This window comes from Tenrec ecaudatus, chromosome 4, assembly GCF_050624435.1.
Source record: "Tenrec ecaudatus isolate mTenEca1 chromosome 4, mTenEca1.hap1, whole genome shotgun sequence".
Classification (NCBI taxonomy): Eukaryota; Metazoa; Chordata; class Mammalia; order Afrosoricida; family Tenrecidae; genus Tenrec; species Tenrec ecaudatus.
Window position 1 is genome coordinate 172,905,569 of NC_134533.1, and position 20,133 is coordinate 172,925,701.

Here is a 20,133-nt window from a genome sequence, read left to right on the forward strand (position 1 = left end):
CTCGCTCAGCATTCTTCTCAAATTCTCTAGTTTTCCTTGGGGGTAGCAACAGTCTGAATTTTATTCTGATTTCCATTATTTTACTTCTGGAATTTCTCATGGATTCTTTCTCAGAGCTATCTATTTTAGCTTTGGTTTTTTGGAACAGTTTGGGGTATTCTGTTTTGTCATCACAACTTTATGTTCTTAAATAAATGATTCCTTCATTTGTCTTACTGAAGACAGTTGCTTTAAAACCTTTTCCAGGTTGCTGTTATCTTTCATTTTACTTGAAGTAAATTTATATCCCTTAATTTTACCTGGGGATAAAAATTTTATTTTATTGGCTGCCTTCACAGCATTTGTTTTCAAATTTCCATTTACAGGTGTATTTTGAAGAAGGTGTTAGCCTCCCCACAAAGCTTAATTTCTGTGATGCTCAAGTGTGTTTTTTTTTCTATTTAATAATAACTACAATTTGTATGTGCTTCACACATCATAGTATTTTCATGTTCCTCATAACAACCCTGAGAGTAGATATGTATAATACTCACAATTCTAAAGATGAGGAAACTGAGGCTTTTGGAAGTAAAGTAAGTTGCCTAAAGTCACAGAGTGGAAGGTAAGGACTGAACTGTGTCATCATTCCCCACCACCAGCTCTACGAGCAAATATGTACTGTCAATCCTAACCTCTATGCTTGTGGTTATAAAATCACTTGGGGATATGGTATCTTTGTTATGTTAAAGTTGCAGGAGTGTAGGACATATCTTAAGTCAATCTCTTTTGAGATATAAAAGTGATTAGACAGAAAAACCAAGAATCTAAGATGGGGGCAGAAAAATGCCCAGCTGCATGAAGATCGCCCAAGAAAAGAACCTAGAGACATAATGGCTTTCTTTCCTTCAGAGCCAACCGAGAAAGCCTTTCCCTAGAGCCAGCATGCGGAATTTGGATTTCCAGCCTCCCAAACAGTAAAAAAGAAACACGTATTTGTTAAGGCTGTTCATTTGTGCAACACTAGATAACTAAGACAGTAGGTGAGGGTGAGAATCCTGTGATCCTGCTATCCTAGAAAAGTAAAAAGGCATAAGGTAAATATGAACACCTACTAAAAAAGAGTAAGACCTATCAATTACCTGAAATTTATTATTTTTATACTTTTCATGAACCCTTTAAAGCCCTCTTGTATCTATTAAGTTTTTAAATGTACACACACTTTTTGACCCAGTTATCTCATTCCTAGAAATTCATCCTACAATGCACTGCAGCTCAATTTGTAATGCTGAGAAGATTCCTTAATTATTTGTAATTTTGAAACTCTCTAAATTAATCCGTAAATCCACTGCAATCTCAATCAAAATTCCTTTAGGTTTATTTTGTTGCTGTAAATATCTGTGTTTCATTTCGAGTTAATTTTGTGGAGCCTAAGGATTTGATTCTAAAATGTGTATGGAACTATCAAGACTTTAAAGAAGAACAAGGTAGAAGGATCTTCTCTACTGAAAACAGGGTTTTTAATAGACAGCTATATTTTTAAGACAGTGTGGTATTGGATTAAAAATAAAGCAAACCAAAGACTAGAACAGGGTCCAGAAACAAGTTCATTCAAATATGAACACTTAATTTCTGAAAAGGTAACACAAAGAGGAGCATGGAAAGAACAGGACACCTGTACAAGACTCGGGGAGCTAAGGGGTGGGCGGTGGATGAAACTTAATGTCCACTTGGAAAATAATTTCCAAGTATATATTTAAATATAAAAAGCAAACAAGATAATACAGAAAAATATTCTCAGGGTAGTAAAAGAATTTTCACAAGAAACAAAAAACACTAGTCATAAAATAAAATATTTTATAATTTTTTAATAAATTGGAGTACATTAAAATGAAGAACTTCTTTTCATCAGAAGTCACCATTAAGAAGATAAAAAGGCAAGTCACAGAGTTGAAAAGTGCTGCCAAATATATATCAATGAAAAATGCATTACATTTTTAAAATCTCCTAAAAATCAGTAAGAAAGGCAATGTGATAAACAACAGTATCCAATAATAATAATTTATATTTTATCAAGGGTGAAAAGGTAGAGGAAGGGGGGGAAGGGGAGCTGATAGTAAGGGCACAAGTAGAATAAAAATGTTTTGAAAAGGATGATGGCAGCATATGTACAAATGTGCTTGATACAAATGGATGTACAGATTGTTATAAGAGCTGTAAGAGTCCCCAATAAAAATATTTATTTATTTTAAATGGCTCGACACTTCAACAAGTACTGTACAAAGGAGTATAATAGTTGGAAAAAGGCCAATAAGTGAAAAATGATCAATCTATTTATTAGGCATGAGACATTCAAATTCAAATTATAAAAAACTACTACACATTCTTATAAACTCTTTGTGGTAAGGTAAATTTGTACAACCACTCCAGAAAACAGTCAGCATTATCTTCTATAAGTCAAACTATTTACAAGCTTTTCCCAATTATACTACTCCTTAGTATTTATCAAAAGTGCAGGCATTTGTGTGCCAAAACAGTTATGAAGCAACCCCTGGAGGCCTGGCGGCAGTGGGTGAGGCCCTGGATTCCTAACCACCCTGTCTAATGTGAAAAAAACAAAGAAAGATGAGTCTGCTCCTGAGAGATTTACAGTCTCAAATGCCCTATAGAGGTGGCTGTGAGTCAAAATTGGCTCAAAGGCAGTTTGGCTTTCAGTGCAATAAGCCACCTGAATGTATAACTATGTTCACACTTAGAACCCACACTGAAGTGGAAAATTATAAAGAAAAAGAAGTCAGTACAGCAAAGGCTGGTGGTGATCTTTTGAAGAGAGGGGGAGGAGGGAGCATATAGTATTGACCTAGGGCATCGTTTCCCTAGACTTACTTTGGAATAATTCACTGATTTGAAAATGTGTGCTGTGTCCACTTTCCCATATCTCTGTTGTCCGTCACAGGGCAGGGGCACTGGGCGTTGCAAATACCTAACCTCAATGGCAGTGGCTAGTTATACAGAACCACTTCCTTTACTCATGAGTTTCCATTTACTACGTTGAAAATGCAGGGCTCTTTCCTATATGCTAGGTTGAACACACAAATTTATTGTTAGCAGATTACAAAACTTGATATACTAAGTGCAGAGTATTTATCCTCTCAAATTAAGGTTCTTAAAACACACACACACACACACACACACTTTACAGAACCATAACTCCTGTTTTTTAAAAATGTTATTAATAAAAACAATACCTAGGAATTAAATTACTGATCTGTAAAAATAATTTCCTATTGTATTATCAATTATCACATTTTAGAATAAATATTAGAGAAACTCCAATCTTACCTCTCTATCGGGTGTACCATCATCAAGTTGCTCTGTAATTGAAGATGTCCTGCTTCTACTTCTTGTTGGTGTTGATGAATTGGAGGATGCCTAGATTTTAAAATAATTGTACAAATTAGAAAGACTACATTGACTATTTCATTTGGGTCCTTCTCTCAGTCCAAGTTCAAAGATATGAAAAAGGAAAGAGCACACATGAGAAGAAGAAATAGATCACGAAAACATAATCAACCAGGCTATGTACTGGACCCCTGGGCTGCCTCTGTGACAAACCACAACCATGATTTCAGCTCACACTTCCTTTGTGAAGGCAGTGTGCTCTGAACTATAAAACAGGGTTGTTACGTGTAATGTTACAGTGATAACATTAGGGATAATGGCACTGGGTGAGGGAATGTATGGAATCTCTTTTAACCATCTTTATAACTTCTCTATAAATCAAAATTAATTCTAAAATCAAAGATTTATTTTTTAATGTTTTCCGTTCACATTTTAAAGGCTCTAACATCCAATACCATGAAATTCATATGTGTAAAGAGCACCTCCCCACTTCTCAAATCCCCAGTTGGTTACTGAGATGCCAGTTAATTTAGTTCCGTCAAGGCCATCCTCGCTTCTGTCATCTGTACCACGAGAGCCGTCAGGAGAGGGACTCACTCAGCTACTTAGACACCAGTGTTTATTGCAGCAGTATTCACAGTAGTCAAAAGACAGAAACAGTCCAGTATTTATCCAGGACTGAGATGAATTAGAACTGTGTAGAGGATTTTTAAAATAGCTTTCACTTTAGTTGAGGCAAATTCAGCAAATCCACCTAAAACTCACAGCCACAGTGTTCAAATATTGCTAGCTAGTCCTTAGGTTCCAACTGCAGATGCCTCAAAGGATGCCACTCTGGGGAAGAAGGCAGGAAGAAGAGCTCCATTTATATCTATGATTACAAAATGAGTTTCTAGGAAAACGGGCACCGAGGGGGAATTTTTTTTTAATAATTAGAAAAGTGCTAGACTAGAGGAAATAGCCTTTTACAAACCAACCCTTCCTTCTGTAACCTAATCACCTTGAAGAACTCTTCTGATTGCTGATTTAGTTATCCAAAATACCCAGGTAGCAGGAAAGGCTGCCTGAAACAGTAATGTTTCCATCCTTAGAAAATATATTCTCACTGTACATTTTTTAACTCAGCCTATGCCTTACACCTTCACGTAAAATGAGTCTAATCCATACTAAGAGCTTCATCAGCTGTGGGTAAACTGACAAAATCAAATTTTGTAGTTTATAATAGTAATCTAAAAATAACAAATGAATGTTTTAAATTGAAGGGTACGTCCTAGTCAGAACAGTAACAGGACGTGGTGAGACCTGACTGACCTGTTGGTCTTCCTCTGAAGATGTAACAGTAAGAACCTCATGAGGTGATGGAAGTGATATTATAAAGTATATAAACACTGCAGAAAGAACTAACTGTACATTGAACACCTGTCCCAGATGCCTAGTCTTTAATGAGCTATCCTTCATTCAAGAATATAAAGGAATTTAAGTTTATCCAAATTTGTGCTGATTAATTCTCACAGTCATTCTGAGAACAAATTTCTAAACTCTTTTTCAGGAAGCCTGATGGCTAGATCCAGGCTCACAATTAATATTGTATTACCCACCAACTAATTACTAACTGACCATGGGTCTCAATTTCAGAATGAGATAAGCCACTTTAGTCTGTGTTACAGACAGAATTCCAAGATGACCTCCCCCAAGATCCCCTGTCCTGTGAATATGATGAGATATCCCTCCCCTAGAGAAGTCACCATTTTATAGCAAAAGGGATTTTGCAGATGTGTTTCATCTTACTAATAAATTGATCTTTTAATTAATCCAAAGGAGATTATCTGGGTCGATCCAACTTTATCACCTGAGCCTCTGGCCAAGAAATGCATTCTTACTGGCCTGGAAAAAAAGCAAAAATTCTTTGGGGACCATGTGACAAAAATAATTATGGCATTCTCTTAAGAGCTGTGAATAGTTCCTGGTAAACAGGCTGTGGCCTCAGTCCCACACCTAAAGGAACTGAATTCCACCACGGCCAAGTAGCTAGGAGAGGTCGCTGAGCTCCAGATGAGAGCAGAGCCTCCACAACACCTTGTTTTGTGGGGCCTTGAACAGAGAAATCAATTGCTCCACTCCAGACTTACGAGCTACAGAATTGTGAAATAATACACTGAGTTAAGGTACTAAATGTGTGGTAATATATCATGCAACAGTGGAAAACAAATACAAATAGTAAGCCTTGAATGTCTTGTCCCCTACTATGACTTTTAACTATCATTCAAAACTACTCAGGTTTCACCCTGACTCTATGCAGAAAACCTTCCTGTGTGTAACCACAATACTCTCACCTTGGGAGTACTTATCTTTCAAACCCTGTGCTACAGGGGTTGCAACTACCTTTCAAAACAAATGCAATACCCAGCACAGCACCTGGCAGTTAGCAGACACTGCTAAATAAATAAATGGGCTACAATTACAAAGTGCTTTCAATACTTTATCTCTTTTGATTCTCTCAACCAACCTGAAAGGTAAGCAGGACAGGTGATATCATTTCCAATTTCCTGATGAGAAAATAAGAAGCTTAGAATGCTTACGCAGTTTGCCCAGGTTACGCACTGCAAGAACTGGGTTAAGCACACACTTCCTCAGCGTTCTTCAGAACAGTGTTTCTTTGTTATTTTTGTTTTTGTTTGGTTTGGGGCTAGGGTCCACAGCAAGAAAAAATCAAAACCAACAACAAACAAAAATCCATTTCACATAGCTAAGTCACTGTTTTATAGAGTAATCTTAACCTTTGTGACAAGAGATTTTCTAACTTATTCTTTTATTTGAAAAATAAAAAATTGTGGGGGAGGGAGAGGGAGAAAAATAAAAAATACTGCTCCCAATGCAGTAAAATGATTTCACAACCTTTAAATGGGCTTCAACCAATAGCTTTAAAAATTGCTTTCAGATGGTGTTAACAAACTCAGGGAAACAAGTGGTCTAAAACGGATGGTGAGGAGGGTGTATGTAGGAGGCCTGGTAGGGCTTAATCAAGGGCAGTGTAAACAAGAGGAATTACTGGAACCTGCATGAAGGCCGAACATGATACTGGGACAAGAGGAAAGTAAAAAGAAATAGAGGAAAAAAACTAGGTAGCAAATGGGCATGTGTACACGTCTAAATACAGGCATGTACATATGTAAATATATTTATATATAATAAGGAAATAGGTCTATGTGTATATATTTATATATATATATTTATGTTAAGCACATAGATCTATTCCCCATCCTCATATATAAATATATTTACATATGGACATGCTTTTATTTAGACCTCTATAAATGCCCTTTGCCTCCAAGCTCTTTCCTCTATTTCTTTTGACTTTCCTCTTGTCCCACTATCATGCTCAGTCTTCATGTGGGTTTCAGTAATTCCTCTTAGTTACATTACCCTTGTTCATGCCCTACTACACCCTCCTCACCACTGATTTGGATCACTTGTTGTTCCACTGTCCCTGGGTTTGTTCACACCACTACCTTTCCCCCCACTTCCCCCCTCTCCCTAGACCCCCCGGAACTGTCGGTCCCATTGTTTTCTCCTCCAGATTGATCATCCAGCCTATCTTATTTAGACAGACCTGCAGAGATAATAACATGCACAAAAACAAGACAGAGCAAAACCAAGCCACAATATACAACAAAACAACAAGCCAATGACAAAACAAAACAAGAAAGAAAAGCTTGTACTTAGTTCAAGCCTTGTTGGCCTTTAGGAGTGTTTTCCAGTCCAGTCTGTTGGGGCACCAAGCCCTAGCCCCAAAGTCCACCTTTGTCATTCCCTGGGAACCTCACCGCTTTGTTCTCCTGCTGTTCTGTTGCACCCCTTAGTGTTTTGCCTTGATGTGGCGGATCAGATCAGATACAATTCCCACACTGTGTCTCTGGTGTTGTCCCCTATAAGGCTGCTAAGGGTCAATGAGGGATGTCGTGTCGCATAGTGGAGCCAGCCATGTGGTCCTGTCTGTGGACTGGCTGCTCTAATCGGGAACATTGTCCTCAAGGCTTGGTGGCTCAGGATGTGCTCTGCTCTCTCCTCCTCCCCTTTCATCTGCTCCTGTGTGCTCCAATCAGATATGTCCCTCTCCTGGAGCTGCATACTCAGTGCTGTCCTTTGAACTAAATTCTTCTGGTGGGGAGGGGCAAACTGTTGATTTCTCTGGGGCACTGTCAACATAAACTTTTTGCAGAGCATCAATAATTACACCATTCTTCCACTCAAACTTCATCATAAATTTGATTATTTGTTTTTGTTCAATTTTAGCAGAGTTCATGTTGCTCTCATAGGAGCTGCACCTTTCAAATTGCTTTATTAGTGCTTCCAACTAGATTCTGCTCAAACACCTTATAACTAGTATGAGTTTATTTGGGTGTAAAAAAAGAAGCTTGAGATTCATGCATAATTTTTCAAAACATGCATTTTCCATGAACGTTACAAACTCCTTTTATATACAACCTCCTCGGGTACCAATGAGGTTTGTCTTGAAACTAGCTTTACAAAATCAACTAATTCCATTTTTTGGGACAAAATTAACATAAGGTTAAATTTTGCTGCTAACTGAAAGGATGGCAGTTCAAACCTACCAGCAGCTCCAAGGGAGAAAGATGGGACAAGTCTGCTTCCTATATATTACAGCCTTGGAAACTCGGTGGTGCAGTTCTACTTGATCCATAGGATTGCTCTTGAGTTGGGATCAATTAACAGCAACAGAGTGGATTGGGTTTGAATATAAAAATGTTTATGTTATATATTTATCGGTCAGCTGTCACCCGTCAACGTGCTACATAATAACATTTCTTACACCTATTTTAGCCTGTTACTAGTTCAAAAACTAGATAACTTTTACTGGAATTATCTACAAAGTAAGCTCTAAATGAGGTTCTAATGAAGAAATTAGTGTTGGTTTCTTCTTATTGGTAATTTATTAGCTAAAGAATGTGAGCTTGGTGACCTTGACATTTTGGCTGTTCAGGTGTTCTCGTTGATTTCCCAGTTCTCAGGTATGTCCCAAATGGATGAAGCGTTGCTCCGGCACAAGCACAGCAAGCACGTGACTTCTTTTTACTCTGTCCCTTCCCACACCACGGATAAATTCTGTGTAGTTATCCAGCTTTGCTATGACAGACCCACCACAAGCAGGAGGTTTAAATGAACAGAAATTTACTTTCTTCTAAATTTAGGAAGCTAGAAGTCCAAATTCGGGGCACCAGCTTTGAGTCAGGCTTTCTCTGTCAGCTCTAAAAGAAGCTCTGTCTGTGTTCACTGGTTGCTTGGTGACTTCATATGGCTTAGCACTTACCATCCCATCTCTGCTTCATTCATCTCCTTTCAGATCTGAAAAGAGTGACTCATGACACACCCTAATGTCTCATTAACATACCAAGAAAACCCACTCCCAAAAGGGATTTTAATCAAAGATATAAAGTTTTGTAATTACAAAATATATTTTGGGAAAACACAATTCAATCTATTAACAACCCAGAATGTATGTTTTCACCACTGATCTATTTGTTTTTTTGTTCCACGGTATTTTCACTATTCTTTGCCAGCACCATTATTCAAATGTATTGATACTCCTTATTCAATATTCAACTTTCACAAGCATATGAGATATTTGAAGATACCATGACTTGGGGCAGGTACACCTTAGTCCTCAAAGTAACATTCAGAATGTTTTTGTGGTAAAATTAGGTGTCTCGGCTGATATTCGGGTCGACTGAAACTCTAGTATATACAGTAGGTCTTAATTGTCAACTCTCAGGAAGCAGGGCTGAGGATTTTACTACTCACATACCCAAACCTTCACAACTGGACCAATAGGTAACATCTTGCTAAACAGAGAAAAGATTGAAGTTGTCAGGGATTCGATCTTCCTTGAATCCACAATCAATGCTCGACACACACCCCAACCTCCAGAGGGACAAACAATGGAAACATGGATGAAGGAAGACAGCGGATGGTATAAGATATGAAAACAATAATAATTCATAATTTATCAAGGTTTCGTGAGGGTTGGAGGGCAGGAGGAGCTGCTACCAAGGGCTTAAGTAGAAAGAAAATGTTTTTAAAATGATGATGGCAACATATGTACAAATGTACTTGATACAACTGATGCAAGAGCTATAAGGGCCCCCAATAAAATGATTTATTTTCTTAACAAACACAGAAATAGGACATGAAAGAAAATTATAAATCTAGCAAGCATAACATGTAATTAACTAGAGTTCCAGGAGAGAAAAGTGAACACAAAGGAAAGAAACTATATCTAAAAACTCTCAAGGATTTAACTGTAAAAAACTTTCCATAGTCAAAGGGTCAAGTGAAGGTCCACTACAACAACAAAACGCACATTTACAATGAAATTTCAGACAAACATTTAAGAAAAACCCTAAAGCCTCCAGAGAGAACTACAGTAGCAGATTTCTGAACAGCAACAATGCAAATGGATAACAATGAAGCAATGTTTTCAAAATTATCTACCATGTTAAGAAATAGTCTTTCAAATGTATAAAATAACCAAATAGTAACTAAAGCTTAATATTTGGAAATATGGAGTTAAATATCTAGAGAAACAAGAACCCAGAAGGAACAGGAAGGTTAAGGCAAATAATGTATGATTTGTTTTGTTTTGACATTATGGTTTTTTAGCAGTACCTGGCCTTTCCATATAATGTAATGCATCACTTTAATAAAATGAAAACAAAAGTTTATCTAAGAACCGCATTAAAAATCATGATTTCTTATTTGCTTGGTACAAAGTATCCAATAAAATGTAAACGTATATTACATAGATAAAAAATTAGCTATTTCTCATGCTAAATCTCATCTAACAGTTGATGCTAAGTAAAGAAAAAATGTTTTCATCAACTAAGTCCAAATAGAAGTACGCCAGCCTGTGTCATCCAGAGATTTACAATAATAAATGCCAAGACTGAAGCAGAAATAGTTCTAGAGCTTAAATTCTGAGCACCCAGTAGCGAAGGCTACGGATGACAAAGGAAGCCCAACATCCTCTTGTAGGGTCTCCACGTGGATTAAGCCCCAGTCAGGGACTGCCCTCTGACTGCTGCTCACGCATGTGAACAGCCTTGCTAAGAACTAAGCACACTGGCAAATGAGCTAACATAACATACATGCAACCCAGCTCAATTCTATCACTTTTACAATTTGTTCTCTTTTGACTCATTCTCAATTTGTTACAGATTTAATCATTTTCTGTTGAAAACAGTATTCCATTGAGGTTTGGCAATATTTTGTTACTGTTGTTTGGGGGTGGGGGGGACAAGGGTGTGTTTCTTTGGAGGGGAAGGGTTGGTGCATTTTTCTTTCTATGAAACCCAGGACAGGTAAATCTCTAGAGACAATAAGTGGATTAATAGCTTCTTGGGGTTATGGTGGGAGAGGTTGGGGGAAAATGAGGAACTACTAACGAGTACAACTGGTGCAGCTAAGAATGGGAAACACAGGGAATCCAGGACAGATGAACCCCTCAGGCCCAGTGGTGAGAGTGGCCATACCAGGAGGGAGGAGGGAAGCGGGAGTAGAAAGGGGGAACCAATTACAAGGATCTCCATATAGCCCCCTCCCTAGAGGAAGGACAACAGAAAAGTAGGTGAAGGGAGATGGTGGACAGTGTAAGATATGTCAAAATAATAATAATTTATAAATTATCAAGGGTCATGAGTAGAAAGAAAATGTTTTGAGAATGATGATGGCAAAAAATGTACAAATGTGTTTGACACACTGGATGTATGTATGGATTGTGATAAGAGTTGTATAAGCCCCCAATAAAATGATTTTTTTAAAGAAATAAATAATGAGTACAAAAAGTTGTGATATATGCACAACTCTTTAATATGTTTAAACTATTTAATTGTATGATATGTGAGTTATTTGTCAATAAAAATATTAAAATTAAGAGAGTAACACTGTTATCAAGCCAATTCTGATGCATGGTGCCTCTATAAAACAGAGTAGAACTTACAAACTGTCAAAGCGCTAATCTTTATGAAAAGAGACTGCCACATCTTTCCCCAAGGAATGGCTGGTGAATTTGAACTGTTGATCTTTCACTCAGCAGCTGAGTACTTAACCATTGCACTACCAGGGCTCCTTAATGTGTGGAGTATTATTCTCAACACTGGCTATTGTTAAAGTTCAGGCACAGTGGTAAATGTTCACCTAAACAGTTTCTGCAAAGTAAGATGGAAAAATCAGATAACACTTTTTCTAATCTGAAAAATAAAGTCTGCTGATGTAGTGGGCTACACTCTGAGCTACTAAGTTGTTTCAACCCATCAGTCAATCCAAGGGAGAAAGATGAGGCTGTCTGCACCCACAAAGATTTAAAGTTCTGAAACTCCAAAAGGACAATTCTTCTCTGTCCTAAAGACTGCTATGAGTCAAAATCTACCCAATGACAGTGAGTTTAATCTAAGACAGTGGTTCTCAACCTTCCTAATGCCATGACCCTTTCATACAGTTCCTCATGTTGTGGTGACACCCCCAACCATAAAATTACTTTCCTTGCTACTTCATAACTGTCATTTTGCTACTGTTATGAATCGAGTGACCCCTGTGAAAGGGTTGTTTGACTCCCCCAAAGGGGTTGCAACCCACAGGTTGAGAACCGCTGATCTAAGACATACATGTTTGTTGAGCAGCTATTACCTAAGTCAAATATTTCAGAGTTACATGATGATAGTTAGGTTTCTATTTCAATATAAACTGAACACTATTGTTTGTTTCCTCCGTCTCCCCCAAACCACCAATACAATTAAAAAGTATAAACAAAGAACAAATTAGTAAAAACTCTTTTTAAGAGGAGAGAAAATATCTACAGTAAAAAGAACTATAGTCTTAAAGCGCAACTACAGTCTCTCCATATTTGAAGGAAAGAAGAGTTTTAAAAAACTGAGGATGTATGGAAACAATTACCAAAGGATTAATAAACCACACAAACATAAATGTCCACAATCATGAGACCAGAAGAACTAGATGGTTCCCAGCTACCACTACCAGCACTTCTAGAAGGGATTAAGTTAGAAGATCCTGGGTAGAGTGGAAGAAAAAGGTCAAACAAAAATCATTTAAAAGCAAAAGGCCCCAAAGACACTTGGTGGAACCCCCAACACTAAGTTGCTCAGTCACTCTTCAAGTCTGGAAAGTAACTCACACTCATGAGTCAGTTTTCAGCCAAAGGAGAGACATGCCTACGGGTGATCAACAACACTAGGGAAGTACATTAGAACAACCAGCCCTTTGAGATCCAAAGGAATGGAACTAAAACACAAAAAGGAAGTGCACAGAGTGAAGCTACACGTGGGGGTTGCAACCAATGAATGAAACAAAACGTGTAGGGATTACTAAACGGAAAACTGATCTGCTCTGAAAACCTTTAAAAATAAAAAGGTAAAAATCATAAGTGCATCATGCCATGAAGACTAATTGGTAAATCCAAAGTTGGAGGGTAAATATTCAAATTGGTCAGAAAGAAAGAAAATGACAATTATTTAAGGAATCAAAGGCAAAGGGATCCAAGTTGGTGGAAAATTAGCGCAAAAATAGCCATGATTCCAAACATGGTAAGCAGCAGCCACTTTTTCCAACAGGGAAAGACAAAAAAAGATCACAGGTTCAGAATACTAGGCCTGAAAGAGTATTGTTCCCATTATTGCTCTCACGGGGTTCATTAAGAGTTTGCATGCCAAACAGGGATTTGGGGTTAACCCAAACACATCCCCAGGATGAAAAAAGAACTATCTGCCAAATAGAGGGAGCAATTTGCCTGGGGGAGATGGAGCTCCACCAGCAGGGCTAAGTAAATGCCATAGAGCAGTAGAGTGACTATACACTCCAGGTTGTCCAAGGCAGTTCCAAGTTACAATGATTTATGTTCTAAATAATTATAAGTAGCACGCCCTTTAACTCTCACGATGTACCTCTGGAGCCACCTTTCAAAGTAGGACCCTTTTTATTTGGGCTGGCAGAGGAGAGAAGCCTGCTTGCCTGGTCCCACATACTCCCGACTCACATTCACAGTTAGACCTCCCACACGGGAGTAACAGCTAAGAGCAGAGGAAACCTATACCAACTATCTAAATATATCAGCCCCTACTTCTTCAAACACATAAATTAGCAACCAATAATATCCTGAGTCTGTATTTCTAAAAGAAAAAAAATAAGAAGAGACCAAGATGAATAAATATATAACAAGGGACTACAGGGAAAAAAAACAAGTAAAACAACAGAACAGAGAAAGTCTAGATAGTTCCTATCCTCTCAGAATTTTGAGAAACCAGCTTTCAAACAATGTACTTCTGAAACACAAGTTGCTACTGAAATCTAAAATAAAGTAACAAGCACAGCATTATAGTTAAAAGCATCAATTTCCACCATTCATAATAGCCACAAGGCGGGTACAATCTAAATGTCCATCAACAAATGAAGAAATAAAATGTGACAACATACATACAACAAAATACTACTCGGTCATAAAAAGAAACAAAGTCCTAATACATGCTACACACGTGGAAGAACTTTGAAAACATTAAGTCAGTCACCAAAGGGCAAATATTGCATGATACCACTTACATAAAGAAGCTCAGAGGTAAATGTGTAGAGACAAGACCATTAGTGAGCACCAGCGATGGGACAGCAAGTACTTTGGAGGGCACTGAACGTCTGTTAAAAGTAATGAAAACAGTATCTTTTCATTCTATTTTTCCACAAACTTCTTTAAGTCCCTTTGCATGATTAACATAGAAATTCCATCACTTTTTCTATAACTCTAAATATACTTCCTAATTTATAGAGAATTATTATCTATAGAATATTTAAATATTGTTCCCTGGCTTTTGATTTTCAGACTCAACCTATAAACTAAGTGGCAAAGCATCCTAAAAACGGAGAAAAAAGCAATATACACAGTGACAATTTAAATTATGTAACTTAGTGTGGAAAATGGAAGCATTAATGAGAGCTAGAGAAACTTAAAGTCTATTAATTTCTCCATTTTACAAATTGCAAGTCAAGACATGGTGCCTAATGTAGATAAATCAAGAATAAAAGATGAATATATGTGTGTATGTATACATGTGTTTATGTGTGTATATATGTGTATATAGCATTTGAAGACTCAAAGTTTTCAGGCTCATGACAAATGCTGACAGTTGACAAAGCAAAGTAGAGATTAAGCATTTAGAAATTAAAATATTTACAAAGAGAATCATTAAAAAACAGAAATTAGAAATGGTCAAAAGAGTTTATTTCTAATAAATAGAAATCAGGCAAGACAAGCAAAAATTATCTTATACCCATCTATGTTATTTGAATTTTTATCTCCATGAACCAAAAAAGACTAAATGTTTTCAAATTTCAGCAGTATTTTTAAAAGGCTGACTTCATTTTCAGCGTTCGCTCATGTAACATGTATTTTTATAGTGTATACATTATCATCTAATTTTTAATTGAATTATCTCTGCAAGAAATTAGAAACTCTAAAGTAGATATTTTGCTGCTACAAAAGAGTTAAGTGAATCTTGATTTAAACTTTAGTTTTAGTCATCAGAGCTGAACAAATACAAATGATATTAGTATGAACCAACATCTATTTCTGGACACTACTGGGAGGCTGTCTTGTTTGGGCTATGTTTTCAAAACTTTAGACAATTATATTCGATGTCTGCGTTATTACTGGAAATTTTTATGGTTGTGATGTTGAGTTCATTTATTGCACAATTATCTACACTTGACAACTTACACTACTTGAACCATACCTATCAGGCAAGCTCAGCTATGGAAAACAAACTAAGAATGAGAAATGCACAAATAAGCTTTCAAAGACTCGAACACCAAAAATGTTGTTAAAGCACTAATGTGCACTACAGAATCCCTCACTTGACTTTATTTTACACAAAGTAATATATATTTGTGTCTCTTGTTTTAAGCCCTAACCATCTCAGAAAAAGGGAAAAGAAAAATATAGGGCACACAGTCAAGGAGGTTACAAAACAACTACAAAAAGCAGACCAAGAATATGCTGCCTAAACAGAGGCTGTGTCTTCAAAAACGTTGACCCTGTGTCAAAATGAGGCCACAGTACACACACTCAAGACCCTTTGCTTAGGAAAATAGGAACACATGCAATTTAATTGTCATCAAAAAGGTTTTGTTTTAATTAACTCTTCATGGTCAGAGAAACTTCTCTAGTAACAAACTACAGATATGCCCCCTGAAACTACAGTCTTCTGTTTTAATGAACTCTTGAGAGAACAATTTAATGCTCTGAGAACAAATATCCGCAAGTTACCATTCCCAGAGGGCTCAGAATAGCTGGGAAGCTAGGACTAGAGCAGGTAAGTTGCCACTAGTATGTAATAACTAACAACTTCTTTTTCTCTTCTTGATAAATTTTTGTAGTCAAACAGGTGTATTTATCAGAGGGTTGTTGTCAATCTTCTGTACACGGAGTGTTTTATTTGATACGGAGGAATGTCTCACCAAAGACTAGATCACTGCAGCAGGGCTAGGCTGTGGACTCCCGACGCCTCTGACTCGCTCTGATATTGGTGCATTTCTAAACACAATCTTTCTTACTGCACAAAAACAATGCCTTTTCATAATGCACACACGTCATCACTGATCAGAAAGAGAACGCTTTATTCTCACCAACACCTAAAGACTATCCAAATTAAAATCAAACTCACCGCGACCAGGTTGATTCCTACTCATAGCAACAGAGTAGAACAGCCCTCGTGGTTCCCAAGGCTGTAAATCTTCACTGGAACAGGTCTCAGTTTCCTCCCTCTGAGTCAACTCCTAACCACATCTACAACCCACGATGATGCCGCGAGAGCTCCTCCTAAATCACTTTGACCATGATCACATAAGAAAGATACCTATTTCCCCACAAAATTCTTATCACATGTCACATGCTTTTTAATCTTTTAACACAAACTTATTTCTGTGTTAATAAGTTTCCTGTGAGAACAGGTGAAGAGCACTAGGCAAGCTTCTTATTTGAGCCTCGCTTTCTCGTGTATAAAAGTGAAGTAACAGTTATTATCTACCCCGTAGATTGATGTGAGGATTAAATAATTTGGGTAAAATATTTGCCTGGCACATAGTTAAGGATTCAATAAATATTTGCATTTGTTAAGACTGTATAATTAATCCAATGCCTGATACCATTTTACCAATTCCCTGCTGTTCAACACTTCTAGTCAGTTCTTCCCTATTTTAGTGGTGAAATGAAAATCCATGTAGCTATGTTTTTCATACATCCTAAATTTCTTTCTTTCCTAGATTGGAAAGCCTGGATCAATGACCTTTTATACATGAAAATGCCTTACATTCCCTAGCAGGCCCAGGCCTGCCTCACTTTGATCTTCCCATTTGTAAGGTTAAAAAGACTACAACAGAACATATAAAAATTGCTATCTTTTACTACTTAAATTTTGATCATTTCACTTTACTTAGAAAAATGAACAAACTCTCCATGTCGATTTGCAGTGTTTTTCTCAAGTACTACCTAATGCCCACGACTCGATTCCGACTCACTGTGGGGCGATCCTATAGGAGTGAGCTTTGGATTTCTGCAGCCTGACATACTGACTGAGACAGACAGCCTCACCTTTCTCCCACAGGGTACCTGGTCGATTCGAATGGATGGCCTTGCAGTGAGCAGCTCATTTACTCTACACAAACTAAATTTTAAAGAGGGCAACTGTAAAATGTGGATTTGAATAAACTCAGCGTACTGATTGTTTAAACACAAGGTAAACGTGTATGCTTAAAAAAATGAGAAATGTTCCTGAGTATGTCAAAACTCCCACTTCACTGTAACAGCATGCAAAGACTAGAAACTCTAAAATTAGAAAAAGGTTTGCGAAACCTCTTGAGACTAAAGAAGACTGGGGAGAATATACAACAGGAGCACTAATCTTCGCAGACAAGGCGTTCGTAGCGTCAAACTATGTTCACGGAGCACTTTGAAGACCGTTTCTTTAAATTAACACGCCCCCTTTCCCCTAGGAACCGACATTTCTCGGAGCGACACGCAAATATAACCGGAGCGTGCAGCACGGCAAGCTTGTAGAAACAAGAGGAGAAATGCTGTGGACAGGGCACCGGGCTGGCCAGGCCTCCGATAATCGGCCCCTCGCGTCTTCGGGATCAACTAAGGTATGCGAAGTGACTAACTCGTGACGGGCTCGGAAGCTGGAGGCCGGCCAGCCACGCCGCCCCGTCGCGCCGGTGCAGAGCCTGCCCCAGAGGGCGCGACCCCTGGGCCTCACCCAGGAGTCCAGGTTTGCAATTAAGCGACCTCCGATCTGCATGGGTCTGCGGTCCGGTTGGACCCTCGCCCCTCCGAACACAACTTTGGGTCCAAGGTGGGTACGGGGAACTCATCAGATGTCAAAGATTACCAGGGACTTCCCACCCGCTTCCACGGGTGGCACACTCGGAGGGATCGGGAGATCCTCCCACTCGAGGAAGCTCCGAGAGGCTGTCCCCCATCTCAGACTGGGGTGGGACGCCCGCGGGTCACTCTCACGTAGGTAGATGCACGAAGGATCCGCCCACACGCACACACCCCACCCCAAGCCACGCGTTCTGGGGCGGCGCCGGGGTCAGGCGCGGCGAGGACCCGGGCCTCCAAGAGCTCACTCTGGGTCCGGGGCGGGACCAAGTCCGAAGGTTCGAGGTCAAGGGTCACGGTGGAACTTCTCTTCTCCCGCGAGGGTGTCGGGAAATGGGGAGGGCGAGCGACAGTCTTCCTACCTGAGGAAAAGGCAGCGCCAGCTGCTGCTGCTCCTCGCTGATCTTCTGCTTCAGTTTCTTAAACATGGCGCAGCCCTGGGTCCTGAGTGTGAATGAAACCTGAGGGGCGGGTGTCCAGGGAGTCACTGGCGCGCCCGCGGCGCCTTCCCTACGCCAGGGACTGCAGGGGCCGGGCCTCGTCGCCTCCTCTCTGGGCTCGCCGGCAGCTCCGGACACTTGTCCTGCAGGAGTGTGCGTCGCCGCCGCCGCGTCTCTTGCTTCCAGGTGCCACTGGCTGGCCTCGGCCCCCCATCCAGCCGCGGCGGCGGCGGCGGCGGCGACAACGGTAGCAGGTGAACAGTTCGCTCCAAGGCGCCTGCGCGGCCGACGTGGAGCTCGCCCGGGGCGCTCTACGGAGTGCCGTTGGGGACAAGCGCCGGGACGCGGCCGGCGCATGCGCGCTGAGGGCGTAGCGGAGCCTACGGGGAACGGCGGACGTGGAGGTGGCGTGCTGGGCTTGAACTCGTTGGGATTCGGAGGTGCACCCTGCGGCGCGCAGGTGGCCTCGAGCTCACCGGCCGAGGGCTTACCTGGGCTCCGGCGCTTCGGTTGAGGTCGACCGAGCTACCAGACACTTAGCGAAGACCTGCGTGCGTGAGCGTCCGTGGTGGGAGGATGGAGTTGAGCGAACTTGAGGTGCTTTTGTTAAGTATTTCTGATTGCGATTCTGTATCTTTAGTGCTTAATATTCTAGCTGTTCGTGGGGGGTGTAGCGGGGGGGGGGCTCAGGAAGTGCCGTAAACAGCCTCCCAGGTCCAGATGTTGCATGCCAGGGACAGCCATACACTCTTTACACCTTCCTTTATTCTGTCCTACACCGTTACTGTGTTGTTGTTGTTGTGTGCCTTTGAGTCGGTTCCGACTCCTAGCGCCCAGTGTACAAAGGACGGAAACCCAGCACCATCCTCCCAACTGTGTGTTTGAGCCCATTGTTGCAGCCACTGCACCAATTCATCCCTTTGAGGATCTTTCTCGTTTTCATTGACTCTACCAAGCATGATGTCCTTTTCCAAGGACTCTTCTCTCCTGACATGTCCACGGTATGTGAGAAAATCTCACCATCTTGCCTTCTAGACAGTTTTGTTAGTTCTTCCGGCAGCCCGCTGAACTTCCAGAATTCTTCTCCAGCACCATAATCCTCCAGCCTTCCTTATTCCTTGTCACTGGCATCAATCCTCCAGCCTTCCTTATCCATTGTCACTGTCACATGCATATCAGGTGATTAAAATACTATAACATGAGACAGGCACACCTTCAATACTCCAAAGAGATCTGTGCAGCAGATTTGCCCAATGCAATGCATCACTTGATTTCTTAACTGCTTCTTCCATGAGCACTGATTGTGGATGCAGTTTCACTTAGTCACACAGTTTCTCATTCTAGGTGCCAAAGCCCGAGTGATACAACACTAAGCAAAACAATATCCCAGCCCACAAAGAATTCACAGCCTACTGCAAGACACAGATTCCTAAAGAACTTTTTAAAAAAAACTTTACTCCTAACACCTGTCAATTTTTAATGTTTAGGTGCTTAATTCTTCCAACACCTTGACTTCTTGCTCATATGTGAACCCTCAAATCCCCCATAGCAATCTACTTCCACATGCTATGTACATTTGGCATCATCTGAAAATGCTTCACAATGCAGCTATCAATACACATTTTGGCAAATTTTATTTACCAACATTCACAGACATAAGCAGCTCTCTAAAACAACATAGTCTAATCACTGAACATATTATACCTGGAGCAGGGCTATAACCTAACAGATTCAGAGGTCCTCTAACTTTAAGTGGAATGAGGAGAATCACCACCAGCTCCAGGTTAATTCCTATAAGATGAACTGGCAACCTCTTTACCAATTCAGACACCAACCACACCACCACGACCACCCTGTATGCTC

The 20,133-nt window shown here is 39.8% G+C and overlaps 1 protein-coding gene across 5 annotated transcripts in view; it reads right to left on the minus strand.

Moving 5' to 3' along the window:
* The window catches only part of GOLGA4 (golgin A4), a 120,250-nt gene extending 101,602 nt beyond the window's left edge, over window positions 1-18,648 (minus strand). For all 5 annotated transcript variants that reach the window (XM_075547059.1, XM_075547058.1, XM_075547056.1 and 2 more), the window contains exons 1-2: window positions 18,193-18,648; window positions 3,319-3,408 (exon numbers count right to left, since the gene is read on the minus strand). In XM_075547059.1, the coding sequence (XP_075403174.1) occupies window positions 3,319-3,408; window positions 18,193-18,627 (525 nt within the window). In that variant the 5' untranslated portion in view covers window positions 18,628-18,648. The remainder of the gene's footprint in view (window positions 1-3,318; window positions 3,409-18,192) is intronic.
* Between the last annotated feature and the right edge of the window lie 1,485 nt (window positions 18,649-20,133).